The sequence below is a fragment of the Camellia sinensis genome, chromosome 9, assembly GCF_055761805.1.
Source record: "Camellia sinensis isolate YWXY chromosome 9, ASM5576180v1, whole genome shotgun sequence".
In the NCBI taxonomy this organism is placed as follows: Eukaryota; Viridiplantae; Streptophyta; class Magnoliopsida; order Ericales; family Theaceae; genus Camellia; species Camellia sinensis.
The window spans coordinates 6745118-6761274 of record NC_138969.1 but is presented as its reverse complement, the minus strand read 5'-3'; the positions used below and the strand labels follow the sequence as shown (position 1 = coordinate 6761274).

The 16157-nt window shown below is 31.7% G+C and overlaps 1 protein-coding gene across 1 annotated transcript; it reads left to right on the top strand.

Annotated features, from left to right (window-relative positions):
* The first annotated feature begins 3024 nt into the window (after positions 1 to 3024).
* LOC114291302 (uncharacterized) lies at positions 3025 to 6118 on the top strand. The gene is made up of 2 exons (XM_028235362.2): positions 3025 to 3402; positions 5696 to 6118. The coding sequence occupies exons 1-2, from the start codon at positions 3177 to 3179 to the stop codon at positions 5845 to 5847; spliced, it is 378 nt and encodes a 125-aa protein (XP_028091163.1). The 5' UTR covers positions 3025 to 3176; the 3' UTR covers positions 5848 to 6118.
* The last annotated feature ends 10039 nt before the right edge of the window (positions 6119 to 16157 follow it).

Here is a 16157-nt window from a genome sequence, read left to right as displayed (position 1 = left end):
AACAATATCCCACATTCACAGATAAGCATATAAGCTGTATCCACATATCACAAAGATAAGCATATAAGCTCTATCTTCACTTCTAGACAAGCATATGAGCTGTATCTACGGAGTTCATCCCCTATCTTCTCCCAACACTATCCGGTTTAGAGGTACATCCCCTATCTTCCCCTAAACCGCGGAGTACATCCCCTATCTCCTCCTCTACACATAACGTATATAAACACATTGGTTCTATATACAATCACCCAATACATACAATTAATGTATTCTATCAATCGTCAAGTTCCATGACACATTTCATTGATTAGTTTCAGTTTACCTAATCATCATGCATTGTCTACAACAATCACGACTATCCTCCACCGATAGCCCAAAGCAGTTATTTCTAAACAGAAAATAAATGCACAAATGGATATTCAATCAACATTTCATTTCCTCATTTCTTACCATTAATTATCCCAATTAATCAATCAATGTAATTAGGCTATTTTCCATAATTACCATTTCAACCCTTAGGTCCCATTTCCATCAATGAATTAACATCTATTCCATTTCTTCATGCCAAACATGCATCTAGGTTTATTATGAATGAAACCCCAACTTTTGTAAAATTACACAAAAGCCCCAAACTTTCACAAAATTACCAAACCAAGCCCAACATCTCAAAATACCAAAATTTAAAGACAAAACCCATAGAGAGGAGTAGGATATCCCTACCTCGAAGTTTAAGCCACAAAGGAGATGAAGACTCGAAGATCAACTTGCTCCAAATCCAAACTTTTTCAGATTAAATCGAAGCTCTCAACGCCCTCTATCTTTTTAACAAAGGCCCTAGGCTAGATTCACACCCTAGGGAGATCAAATCTTAGAGAGAGTGCAAGTTTAGAGAGAAAGGGTGTCGGATTTAGGTTTTTCTCAAAGGAAGGAACTGAAAAAGTGATGTTTAAGACGCTACTGTCCGCTGATATAAAACACGCTCGCTCGAGCGAAGGCTTGGTCGCTCGAGCGACCAGACACAGAAAACTCTCGCTCGAGCCAAGAATTTCTCGATCGAGCGAATAAAAACCCAGACCGCTCGAGCGAAGGAAGCTCGCTCGAGCCAAGAAAGACAGCTCTCAGGTCCAGAACCAGGTGCAACCGCTCGCTCGAGCGAGCCACTCTGGCTCGACCCACCAAATACGAACCCCACTCTCGCTCGAGCGACCAACTCCTCGCTCGAGCGAAGGTCCAAAATTCTGGGCAGCAACACTAGGCTCCCAAACACAACCAACCTGTAACAAGCCTACCTAACACATCTTATAACTCAATATACAAAGTAAAGAGGATGCAACCTAGATAATAAACAACAACCAACATCCACGGACACATGTCCGGATCACCGTACAACAAGGGTAAACCCGGGATCGCTATATAACTAAAACAAGAAAAGAAAAAATTAAGGACTCATTTAACTTTTCCAGTAACCACAAAAAAAAAAAAGAAAAAAAAAGAAGTTTGTAGAAAATATAGAAAGATTCACAATTTTAGAATAATTATCCCATTTTTTTTAATAAGACTAATAAATGAACTATAATTAATGTAAATAGTGTTAAGACACAATGATAAATAAGAAAATAAAATATCAATGTAAAAGATAAGATATCATTCACTCTGTTTGCTTCCATTTTTTAGAATTCACTTTTCAAAAAAATTTACTTTTTCGTTTTTCGTATTTTTTGTTTTAAGCATTTTTTTTTAATTTTAGACACACTTAACATAAATATACTTAGAAAGTATAATAGTTGTGAAAAAAATCTTTAAAAAATTCACTAAATATCAAAAATATAAAACATACAAAAATTCAATATATTTTTCGTATTTTTGTCTATTTATTAATTTTTTAAATTATTTTTTCACAAATAATTTACTATTTAAATATATCTAAGTAAGGTACATCTAAAAAAGTAAAGCTATTGCTTAAAATTTAAAAAACATTCAATAAAAACAAAAAAAAATACGAAAAATAAAACACTCAATTTTCAGAAAACTAAAACCAAACATAGTGATTATTTTTTGGTGTACCAATATATACTATGGCATTATCATTTCAAAATTATGAGTCCATCCATTATACAAATTAGAAAAACTCAAAACCTATAAAATTATGCAACATCATCGATTAGTGTACTAATTAGTATATCAATTGGTACATATACCATTATTCAACAACTATTAATGAAAATAGATTAAGTGTTATAAATTAAAATCTTAAATGAATTCAATGTTGTTACTGTCAAAATTAAGGGATTTGTTTTATTTTTCAAAAAATTCAAGGACAGTAAATTAAAAAAGAATAAATTATAAATACACCCTTAAGATTTGTTTAAAATACGAATTATCTCTTATAGTTCTAAAAATTATATCACGGTCCTTCAAATTTATAATAGCATAACAAATTATCCAGTTTATTAGTATATTATTAAATCAATTAATAATTTTTAATGATATTAGAAATATATTTTAATTAACAATTCAGGTAATTTAGTTATTGTATAGGAAAGTAGTTTGAAATTTCATTTTTTTTTTTGTTAAATAAAATTTTTTAACAATGGAATATTTGTAATTTTTAAAATTATATGAGACAATCGATATTTAAATCCCAAGTTATGTATTTGTAATTTATTCAATAAATTTTTTTAAGAGAATTCAGTGTTAATACTGTCAAAATTAAGGGACCTGTATATTTGTAAAAATTAGTCCAACGAAACTCTAATGCCCCAAATAGCCCAAGTGGAATGGAAGTGGAATGGAGAGGAATATGGCGAAGTCATTGAGATTGAAGAGTAGTTATGATAATTTTATTATTGTATAGAAAAATGGTTTATGATTTTATTTTTCTATTAAATAAAAAATTATAACAATAAGTTATTTATAATTTTTAAAATCATAAGGAATAATTTGTATTTTATGCAAATATTAAGTGATATTTGTAAGTTACCCTGAGTGTTATAAATTAAAATCTTAAGACAATTCAATGTTATTACTCAAAATTGAGGTACTAGTTGTATTTTTGTAAAAATTCAAGGAGGACAGTGTAATTAATTTTGTTTCAAAAAAAGCCATTTACGAAGTCCAACGAAACCCTAACGCCCCCAAACAGCCCGAGTGGAGTTGCAGCTCAGACAGCGAGAGAGATGGCGAAATCGTTGAGATCGAAGAGAGAGAAGAGGCTGAGAGCTATAAGGAGAGAGATTGTAGAGCCCCTCTACGACAAGAAGGAAGCCGCTAAGCTCGCTGCTCAAGAAGCCGCCCTAGCCGCCCCCAGACTCCCCGTTCGTTCCCACAACCCTAGCGATGCCTCCGCCGCCGCCATGGACCTGACCACCTCAACCGCCGCCACCGCCGCCGGAGGGAACATGGGTACTTCGTTTTCTTGATTTCTTTGAAACCCATTTGTTTTTTATTACAAATTAATGCTTTATTCAGAGTGTCTTTGTGTTGTGCCTTTAAATTTTTGATATAAACATAATCTGACAATGGATGAGCATTTCTGAATTCAATCTTATGATTTTCTAACTCTTTTTCCTTTAAATGTCCCAACTTTTTGGCAAAATATGATTAAAAAATGGTGAAGAAGAAGGTAGTTAAGCAAGCTTTCGGCTAAGAAGATGTCTTTGTTGTTACATCCTTCATAATACATCTGCTATCACAACAATGGATTTAACAAATGGGTGTTCTCTTTGTTTCTTTAAAACCCAGTTGAGCATATGACAAATTTACTTGCAAAAGATTCTAGATTTTAGTGTAGTATTGGAAATTGGTCTAGAAATTTGACGAATAGGTTTCAGGAGTAAGGTAAAGGGTTTTTGTTATGAAGGAGACAAATGTTGGAAACATAACTGGAAAAGTTTTAGAGTGAAGAGTTGTCCTTGTCTTGTTAACTGGGGATTTCTTGAACATGTGACGGTGTATACAGGGTTTGGGTGGAAATGGAGGAAATAGATGATTTGCAACTTTCGTCACAGTGGGTTGGGACTTTGGAGAAGAATGTAAGTAACATTTGGTGAACCGGGAGAGGGTATCTCTTGGAGAGGGGAGATTGGGGATTTTGCTGGATTTTGATTTTCAACCAAGCCCTTTTATGTAACTAATTTTGAAGATTCTCTTTTGAACACGATAGATATTGGAGAAGGCTAGTGGTAGCAAAGTATGGTTCTATATGGGGTGATTTATCTTTGATGGAGGTTACTGGTCTTAGGGAAAGGCCCTTTGAAGGTATTCATCTAAGTTGAAATGTTTTTGTGTTCATACTAGTTTTGTTGTTTGGAATGGTGACGAGGGTGTGGTTTGGGGTCATCTTTGTGTAGGAAGGGAAAGTTTGAAGAGCTATTTCTCCTTCTTTCTTGAATTGTGGTTTATAAAGAGGCCTAGATAGGTGATTATCTCAAAATTAAAAGTGCTCAAGTTTGTTTTGGATATTGATGTTTGTAGAGAGTTGAATGATTGGGAGTTAGTGGAGCTCCCTGAAAGAAAGATTCTTAAACAAAAAAGGTCAAGAGTCATCAAGGTGGAGGAGATCCAATAATCAGAAGTTTTGAGGTGAAATATTTTTATGAAGCTTTGGTGGGTGGTCAAGGATCTTCCTTTCCTTGGAAAGTGATTTGGGCATCTGAGATGCCTACGAAGGTTGCCTTTGTTTGGTGGACACAGCACATGGAAAAATTCTTACCACTAATAATCTGTTAAATAATAATTGAAAAAAGTAGACATAGAACCTTACACACAACTAGAAGTATGGTTGTTTTGTAAACCAAACCAAACCAAACCAAACCAAACTAAACTAAGTTTTAAATCCCATCAAATGGGATCGGCTGCATGAATTTTTCTTCTCCACTCGATTGAAATTAAGGAGATTCATATCTCTATTTATTACACTAGTCCACGTCAATCTAGGTCTACCCATTTCCCTAATACGATCACCTTCCGTCACTGTATTGCATCTCTTCACTACTGACTCTGTTGGTTTCCGTTATATATGACCAAACCATTTCAATCTATTCTCTCTCACTTATCTTCTATTGGTACTACTCCTACCCATTCTCAAATATATTTATTTCTAACTCTGTCTTTTCTAGTCTTGCCACACATCCACTTTAGTATCTTCATCTCAGCAATACTCATCTTATCTACATGGTGTTTTGTGCCGAATAAAAAGAAGTATTGTTAAGTGTTGAGCATAGAAGGTGAGAGACCAAGTAGTTAGTTGTTGTCCTTGTTTAGGGAGGAAAATATGTTCTAATTTTCTAGTTCAGTTTGTGCTAATGTGTGCTCCTATCCTATCCTCATGAACCCAGTATTGTTCTCACTTCAAAAGAAAACAGCCATGAAGATGAGTTTTTATTTGAAAAAATAGCATGGCCACATCGTTCTGTATGAAAATTTTATATAAATTCTCTATTTGTATGTCATTACTCTTTAGTCAAAAGGTTATTTACTTTAAACTGTTAATCCTTATTTCTGATGAATTTATTAATTAGATGATTTTATGTTATACCTAGCAAGGTAATATAGTTTTTGGAAACCATAATCGAGTTTTTTAATTGCCACGTGGTTTTCAGTTGTTCATTGTCTTTCCTGAAGTGGTGTTATATTTACAGTCTTTCATCTGTCACGTTTGATTAATATATTGATTTTTACTGCTATTTTTACACAGATGTGGAGATGGAGGACGACAATCCAAGCATGCAGTCCTTAAAACCTACCCGTAAAATAGGAAAGAAGTTGAGTAAGAAGATCAAGTTGGCTAAAAAGAAGCATCGCGGCGGTTTTGGTAAGGGCAAGATCAGGAGGAAGCACAACGTTTAGTTGTCGAAAACAGTTTATGGCAATGACTTTTTCCTTTTTGCCTTTTTCCTATAGCTATTGTCTTTACGGTTGCAGTAGTTGCTAAGCTAAATATACATTGTGACAACAGCAGTTTGTTGGCTATGAGGTTCCCATCTTTATTTTGATTTTGATTTTGATTTTGTACTTTTTTTCTTCTTCTTTTCTTTTTAAGGTTTGTGAGCATTATGTTAGTTTCTGAGCATGAATTGTGAATGGCACTTGATGCAACTCAGTGGCCTTTTGATCGAAACAGTTCTTTATTGCTATATGCATGTAGCAATCAATTTCTTTAGGGTAAAGTTATGGAAGGAGGCCAAATGTGGTGTTAGAGTGTCTCCAACCTTTTATCTTTTGTTTCATCAAATTTAAATTTAATGAAAAACTTACAAATCTAGTGCTCCAACGTTAACATCAAATTAAATTTGATGAAAAACGTACAAAACTAGGGCTCCATCAAATTAGTATTAAATTAAGAATATTTTAAATTTTTCATCAAATTGAGGATGGTGGAACCTTTCATCAAATTATTGTAGATAATCGCTAGCTTTACAGGTGGTGGGTGTTGGACAATGCATGAGCACTAGATGATTGGTTAGATGTCTAACCGGTTGTTTCCCTGGTCGATTACCCTTTGCAAAATTATTTATAAATTTACACAAGCCTATCGATCGGACATTTCCTTCGTTATTATTTCGATAAACTGGTGGTTTGATGAAATCTCAAATTTTCCGTTAGATCATGTTGTATCAAATGAAGTTTTTATTCAAATTTAATGGGAAAAAAAAAAGAAAAAAAAAAAAAGAGTAAATTTTGGAAATGCTCTTAAGTGGTGATGGTAAAAGTGTTCTTAGTGGTGGTGTCGTGGTTATGATATGTGCCGTTGTAGGGGCTTATTAGTGGTAGGATTGCAACATAATCAGATATCGGTAATTGTATTTTCAAATAATATTATCTTAAAAGTTAAGTTGGTTTTTCTTAAACTTGTATTTGGCTTATTTTGGAAAGTGGGTTAAAAGTCACTTTCTAATTTTTAATTCACTTTCTTCTCTCACAAAAAAGTTTAAAGAAAGTCAAAAAATAACTTTTAATTATCTTTTCAAAACATCCCTTAATCTAATTTCTTAAAATTGTACCTTTCTATTTTTTAAACAAATGTGATCCAATTATATAGTTTGTATTTTTGAGGCATATATGACCTGTTTAGTAGACTTTACTTCTAATTAGTTTGAATTATCGAAGTGCACTTTGAAATGAGAATCCAACAACACTTTCATAATCCATTTTCATTGAAAAAATTGTGGTGTCGAATCAATATGGAAATCCTTTTTCCAATATTGACGTAGTAGGTGCGTTGGATCTTAATTAGTTTATTATTAATAATTGATACGTAGCCGCTAACGTTATTAATTAGAAATGAAGTAAGAAAGAGATTTTTTGGGGAGATATTAAAATTTTCCTTACGAATCTTGTGAGTTAGGTTTAAATCAGATCTTGTTTATTTTGTGAGAGTTCTGTCCAATTCGTTATATAAAAAACGCATCATGTTTCATTTGTTGCTTCTACACTATAGTAGTTATTATTGTCATTAGTATTTGAATAACATGATATTACAACAATCATCCTCGTACGTACCAATAAAAAGAATAAAATATTCTTATTTATATAAAAATTAAAAAGGCATTTCTCTTCGGTTCACATAGTGAATTAGAACATATTGTTGGATTTGTAGGATCTATCATGAGTTCTGTTTCGATAATTTGTATCGTTCAATATATAGAGCTTGTAGAGTACTTCATACCTGTAAAAAATTACGTTGATTGGACATCAGTAGTCTCTTGATCAAAATGTATTTTTGTTAACAATTTATTTTTAAAATCATATTTATCATTGACAAAAATGTGTTTTGATCAAGAGACTACCGATATCCGATCAATGTAATTTTTCACATACATAAAGTACTCAACAAGTAAACAGTTTAAATTATTAAAACGAGACACGTAGTTGACTCCACGAACCTACCAGCAGCACACTCTAGTTCACTGTGTTGACAGGAGAAGAGCTTCTGCCTAAAAATTATTCTATACTTGTTTGGTAATATCACACTCAATTCATATCATTGATGTCAGTAATGGATGAGTGTAACCAATAGATAGTGTGGATTGAGTGTGTCGCATTGCCATAAGCAATGCATACTTCTCGAAAATGACACTCACTAACCTTACTAATTGACCCAATAGAACTTTAAATTTACAAAAGTAAATAAATAAATCCACAAGTTGCACACATAAACTTGCAATTAAGTAGTCCAATGAGATTGATCAAAAAAAAAAAAAATAAATAAAAAGTAGTTCAATGAGAATCTGAGAGTGAGCTTAAATTACGTAATTAGTGTGTTTTGTTTCAATTTTTTGGAAATAATTTTTTTTGCTTTTGTGTATTTTTTCGTTTTTATTGAATATTTTTAAAATTTTCAGCCTTTTTTTTTTTACACTTTTTTAGATATACCTTATTTAAATGTATCTAAAAAGTAAAATATTTGTAAAAAATTAATAAATACACAAGAATATGAAAAATATACTGAATTCTCATATATATATATATATATATATTTGGTATTTAATGAACTTTTTTTAAAAAAAAATTCACAAATATTATACTTTTTACATGTATTTATATTAGGTATATTTAAAAATTAAAAAATTATTTAGAATATTAAAAAAATTCGTTGAAAACAAAAAAAAAATATGAAAAATAAAAAAAATTAATTTTTTAAAAAGTGAATCCTGAAAATCCATATCAAACAATATAATCCGAAAAATAAAATAAGGTTGCCTTTGTTTGGTGGACACCACACATGGAAAAAACCTTATTATTAATAATTTGTTAAATAATAATTGAAAAAAATAGACACAAAATGTTACACACACAACTAGAAGTATGGTTATTTTGTAAACCAAACCAAACCAAGCTAAACCTTAAGTTACCTTAAATGAGATCAGCTGCGTGAATCAGCTGCGTGAATCCTTCTTCTCTACTCAACTTTATCCAAGGCCATTTCGTTAATCAAATTTAAGGAGATTCATATTTCTATTTACTACACTAGTTTACGTCAATCTAGGTTTACCCCTTTCCCTAACACTACCATCTACCATCACTGTATTGAATCTATTTACTACTGCTTTGTTGATCTCCGTTATATATGACAAAACTATCTCAATCTATTCTTTCTCAAGTTATCATCTATCGGTACTATTCCTACCCATTCTCAAATATATTCATTCATAACTATGTCTTTTGTAGTCTTGTCACACATTTACCTTAGCTTTTCTATTTCAGCAACACTCCTTTTATTTATATGTTGTTTTGTGTCGAATAAAAAGAAGTATGATTAAGTATGAAGTATGGTCAACCGTTCAGCATAGAAGGAATTGGTTGCTGTCCTTGTTTATGGAGGAAAATATGTTCTAATTTTCTAGTTCAGTTTGTGCTAATGTGTGCTCATATCCTATCCTCATGAACCTGGCATTGCTATCACTTCAAAACAAAACACGCAGAAAAATGAGTTTTATTTAAGAAAACAGTATTGTCACATTGTTTTGTATGAAAATTTTATATAAATTTTCTATTTATGTATCATCAGTCTTTAGTCAAAAGGTTATTTACTTTAAACTGTTAATCCTTATTTCTGATGTATTTACTAATTAGATGATTTTATGTTATACCTAGCAAGGTAATTTATTTTGTGGAAATCGTAATCGAGTTTCTTAATTGCCACGTGGTTTTCAGTTGTTCATTGTCTTTCCTGAAGTGATGTTATATTAACAATCTGTTATCCGTCACATTTGATTAATAAATTGATTTTGAAAAGTGCTTGAGGGTTCTAGGACAAGAGCTCTAAATCATGCACTAATGACGTGGAGGTGTGTGGGGTCCAACTTGGTGTGATGTTTTAGCTTGAATTTTTTTTTTTTTTTTGGGACACGCTAGCTCAGTAGAGCTCTTTTTAGAGCTCTACTTTTAGAGCTCTAGATCATTGTTGATTGATTTTTACTGCTATTTTTATACGGACGTGGAGATGGAAGACGACAATCCAAGCATGCAGTCCTTAAGCGCTCTTAAGGTTATGTTTGGCATGTTAGTTTCAGGCTATTTTAGTCATAAAAAGATAAAGCAGGTTATAAAATCAATGAGATAAAATGTCATATCTAAACCATAATATTTTATTTTTTCTTTCGTAAATGTCCAAAAAGTCCAAAAGTCCATCCCAAATGAAATTTTTTAACTCCAGGCTAAAATAATTAAAAAGTTAAAAAGTCAATTCACATCTCAAACGAAGGCTAAGAGGTGATGGTAAAAATGTTCTTGGTGCTGTTGTTGTGGTTATGATATGTGCAATTGTAGGGGCTTATTAGTGGTAGGATTGCAACATAATCAGATATTGGTAATTGCATTTTCAGATAATATTTATCTTAACAGTTAAGACGTTTTTTTTTTTTTTTTTTTTTGCCTACTTTCTTAAAACTGTACCTATTTATTTTTTAAATAAATGTGATCTGATTATATAATTTGTATTTTGGAGCACATATAGCCCGTTTAATAGACTTTATCTTTTAACTAATTTGAATTATCGAGTTGAATTTTGAAATGAGAACCCAACAACACTTGCATAATCCATTTTCATTGAAAAAATGTGGTGTCGAGTCAATATTGAAATCCTTTTTGGAATATTGGAAGAGAGTTGGATGTTAATTAGTTTATTATTAATAATTGATATGTAGGCGCTAACGTTATTAATTAGAAATGAAGTAAAGAATAGTTTTCGGGAGAGATATTAAGGTTGTGTTTGATTTAGTCTTAAAATCGTGATTTGATAATAGGGTTATATTTTAAATTTATGAGTTATTGAATCATGATTTGAAAAGCAAAAATATGTTTAGTTATGAGTTTTGAAAAAAAATTTGAGTTGAATTTTGAATTTTTGAAATAAATTTTGAAATAAGAAAATTTGTTTGATTAAGAGTTTTTACAATTTAATTCAAAAACTTATAACTCATAACCAAACACATAACTCAAAACTCTATTGAAAATTTATAACCAAACTCTTTTCAAAATTCAATTCAAGAAAATAATTATTGAAAAAAATAAAATTTTTATTTAAAAAATTTAAAAATTCCGAAAATATTTTTTATTTAAAATATTAAAAATATATATTATTTTTTGTTAAAAAAAATATTCAACTAGTACTTTAAAATTATTTTTGATTGTATATTTGGTTGGAATTTTTTTTAATTGTTTTGTTTAAATTTTTTTTTTTAAATTACTGTGATAAATTAATTTTTATTTAAATTTTTTTGTTACTTTTAAATAAATAGTCAAATAATTTGTCATTTTAGTTTAAAAAAATTATATTTAAAAAATATCAAAAATATATATATATATTTTTTCAAATAACAGGTGACAATTGCAACAAAAGAAAACACTGTTCTGGTCAACCAGTTAGACGTTAGGGAGGATGTCTGGGCAAACGACTGAGTAGACCCAAAAATTCAAAAACTATTTAGGAGGATGTTCGGAGTTTTCAAATTAAAAAATTTGTTTGGTTAAAAGTTTTCAAAACTTAATTCAAAAACTTATAACTCATAACCAAATATATAACTCAAAATTCTATTCAAAAATTATAACCAAACTCTTTTTAAAATTCTATTCAAAAAAATAATTATTGAAAAAAAAATATTTAAAAAATCAAAAAATTTTGAAAATCTTTTTTTATTTAAAATATTAAAAACTATATATTATTTTTTGTTAAAAAAATATTCAGCTAGTGCTTTAGAATTACTTTTGATCGTATATTTAGTGGGAATTTTTTTTTTAATTATTTTGTTTAAAAATATTTTTTTATTTTTTAAAAATTACTATGACAAATTAATTTTTATTTAATTTTTTTTGTTAATTTTAAATAAATGGTCAAATAATTTGTCATTTTGGTCTTAAAAATAATTTATATATTTAAAAAATATCAAAAATAAATATAATTTTTTTTTCAAATAATAGGTGGCAATTGCCAAAAAAAGAAAGAAAGAAAGAAAGAAAACACTGTTCCGGTCAACCGGCTGAATGTCAGGGAGGATGTCCGGGAAGACGACCGGGTAGATCCAAAAAATAAAAAACGCTCTAGATTACCAAACATTTATCAAATTGATAAATCTTTTACACATTTATTTATTTATTTATTTTACCAAATTAATTTTTATTATATGATTGGATGATGATCATGTAATGGGTGGTTGTTAAGTTTTTAATGTGTAATCGATATAATTAATATATGAAATGTTTGTCCTTTTGGATTTTTTGATTTAGTAGATTGGTTTAATAATAGTATCAAAGTTGTTGCCATATTTGACTTTTAGAAATATAGAAACTAATGTAATGAAAATAAAAACATGATCATCATCTAAACATATACTAAAAATTAATTTGGTAAAAATAAATAAAGAAAAAAGCTTCATACCCCCACTGGGGGTCGACCCCCAGTGAGGTGTCGGCCCCAGATTGGTCCAAAAAAAAAAACTATTTTTTTTTTTTTTTAAGTTTTCAGCCAGTGGGGGCGCGCCACGTCACTGGGGGCGCGACCCCCACTGGGTGTATGGATCACGGCTGATAAATAAATATGTAAAAGATTTATCAATTTGATATAATTTTATCTTTGGTGGGTATAAATAATTTTTAAAAATTCAAAAATTCATTTTTGATATTTATTTTTGTTAAACTAGTTTATATTTTATCAAATTAACAAGTTTGTCCTTGAAATTGAGTAATGTTATCTTCAATTGTCCCTATTAAAAACGAGATTTAAAATTAAGAATCAAATGTGTTATAATTAAAAAATTAATAATCAAAGTGATACAAATCTCAAACTATAGGGACCTTTAATGTAATTCTTCCTGTAAAAAATGCATCATGTTTCATTTGTTGCTTCTTGTAACGCCCTCAAAATAGACTCATTATATATTTGTCACTGACATGCAATATTTAAAGTAAACCATTCATTATCTCATTCATCAGAGTATTTCTAAATAAAAGCATTACATGTAACATCAAATTAAATGCCCTACGGGCTTACATCTTTCCAAGCCAACACTTGGACACAAAAATATGAGTTCTAACTCAAATACAAGTAAAGCCCTAGGCTTGAATGTTTACATGTACTATCAAATCAAAACAACTAACTGAAGATAGTCTTCAAAATCCAAAAGTCAAATCCTTCCAAGCTAAGTCCTTGGAGGTAGCTTATCACCTGAACCTAAAAATGATGTTCCCATAAAGGGTGAGTCTGAGTCACAGCCCAGTAGAAAAATACTAAACCAAAATATAAGCATTGAATAAAGCTATAGCATTCAATAGATGGTTAACCAAGATAATCAATTGTATCATTATACAGTCTCATGACACTAATGTCTAAGACACATTTCACTTTCCATTATTATCAACATGGCTCAGAACCTGGCCAAACTTACAACAGTGAACTATATATCATATTCACATTACTTTCAATATCAACAAAACAAATGAGACTCAGGCTCATATCAAAACACTTCATACTTCCCGTTTGATACACATTGTAGTGCTGTATCAATAACATGTAAAACACTTCAATATAATAAGCACACATAATAGTGATGCTAATGGAGTCCATCCCCTATCTCCTCCCAAACAAAAATCCGGTTTAGAGGTCCATCCCCTATCTTCCCCTAAACCGTGGAGTACATCCCCTATCTCCTCCCAAACAATATGCATATGCAATGCTCAATCAATTCATGTAATTTCTGTATTAATTCAATAGTCTAAATTTATGACTTAAACAAATTGATTAGTTTCAATTTTCCCTAATCCACATGCAATGTCTACAACAAACACGACTATCCTCCACCGATAGCCCAAAACAGTTATTTCTAGACTGGAAATAAATATATCAACAATTCAATAGGCGAGTGATTTTAATTATCCAACTACACCATTTAATCAATGAATTCCTCAATTTCATGCATTTAACCTATTTCCCCAATTTCCTTAAATTAATTATACAAATTAATTTATTAATACAACTAGGGTTTTTCCCAAAATTACCAAAGTACTCCCAACATATCAAAATACCAAAACTAAGAACAAAACTTATAGGATGGAGTAGGAAATCCCTACCTCGAAGAAAATAACCCGAATGGAGAAGACGAAGATGAAGACTTAAATTCCAAAGTGCTCCAAACCACCAAACGTTCAGATAAAATGGAAGCCCTTGACTCACTCTATCTTTTTAATAAAGGACTAAGGTTAGATACTCACCCTAGGTAGATCAATTCTTAGAGAGAAGACAGGTTTAGAGAGAGAGAAAGAGAGAGAGACTCTCAAGGGGCGGTTTTTAAAAGTTAAGAAAGAAAAGTAGGTCAAAAAGTGATCCAAAAGTGAAATCACGGACTGATGTAGTCGACTCCCCGCTCGAGCGTCCAAACTCCCGCTCGAGCATCGAATACGCACTCCCAGTACTTTTGCAGAACCAGGTCCCCGCTCGAGCGTCCAACTCCACGCTCGAGCGGCACTCACACATTTCCGCTCGAGCGTCCAATCCCACGCTTGAGCGTCCAACACTGCACAGGAAATACTGGATGGGTGATAATCCCGCTCGAGCACCAAAACCCCCGCTCGAGCGGACAAGCAACAAAAGAATCCTCGCTCGAGCGTCAAACTCCCGCTCGAGCGGACAGGTCAAAATCTGGGCAACTAGTTTTGGCATCTAAACTCAACCAACTTGTAACAGACCCGCCCAACACATCCTATAACTCAAATACAAAGAGATTAAAGGACGACAACAACCAATATATACTAACAGGATCCACAGAACCTAAGTCCGGATACAATAATCTAAAGGAAAAAGACCGGGGTCGCTATACTTCTACACTATGGCTTTGTTTGTTTAGGGAGTTAGAGTTAGGATTATGATTAGGATTAAGATGGAGATGGGACCCATTACATGTTATGTTTGTTTTGAGAGATAGGGAGATGACTGTTAATCCCTTGGTATTAGGATGGGTCTTCGAAGGAGGATTGTGATGGAAGAGGTGGTGGTAGAGGTGATATTAGAAAAAATGTCTGGCGGACTATTTTTTTTTATTTTTTACATGTTGGACATTTTTTTTAAACATTAATGTTTAATTTTTTGTATTTTTTGGTAAGTAAAAATAGAGAAAGAGAGAGAGACTCTCAAGGGGCGATTTTTAAAAGTTAAGAAAGAAAAGTAGGTCAAAAAGTGATCCAAAAAGTGAAATCACAGACTGATGTAGTCAACTCCCCGCTCGAGCGTCCAAACTCCCGCTCGAGCATCGAATACGCACTCCCAGTACTTTTGCAGAACCAGGTCCCCGCTCGAGCGTCCAACTCCACGCTCGAGCGGCACTCACACATTTCCGCTCGAGCGTCCAATCCCACGCTTGAGCGTCCAACACTGCACAGGAAATACTGGATGGGTGATAATCCCGCTCGAGCACCAAAACCCCCGCTCTAGCGGACAAGCAACAAAAGAATCCCCGCTCGAGCGTCAAACTCCCGCTCGAGCGGACAGGTCAAAATCTGGGCAACTAGTTTTGGCATCTAAACTCAACCAACTTGTAACAGACCCGGCCAACACATCCTATAACTCAAATACAAAGAGATTAAAGGACGACAACAACCAATATATACTAACAGGATCCACAGAACCTAAGTCCGGATACAATAATCTAAAGGAAAAAGACCGGGGTCGCTATACTTCTACACTATGGCTTTGTTTGTTTAGGGAGTTAGAGTTAGGATTATGATTAGGATTAAGATGGAGATGGGACCCATTACATGTTATGTTTGTTTTGAGAGATAGGGAGATGACTGTTAATCCCTTGGTATTAGGATGGGTCTTCGAAGGAGGATTGTGATGGAAGAGGTGGTGGTAGAGGTGATATTAGAAAAAATGTCTGGCGGACTATTTTTTTTTATTTTTTACATGTTGGACATTTTTTTTAAACATTAATGTTTAATTTTTTGTATTTTTTGGTAAGTAAAAATCATTGTTTTATTTATTTTTATTTTTTTTACATGTTGGGCATTTTTTTTTTTGAATATTAATGTTTAATGTTTTGTATTTTTTTATTTGTTTTATTATTTTATATAAAAATAATTTAATAATCCAACTATCATCAAAACAAATACAATTTTATTTAATCTTCTCATTATCAATCCCCTCATTATTAATTCCTTTTATTCTACAT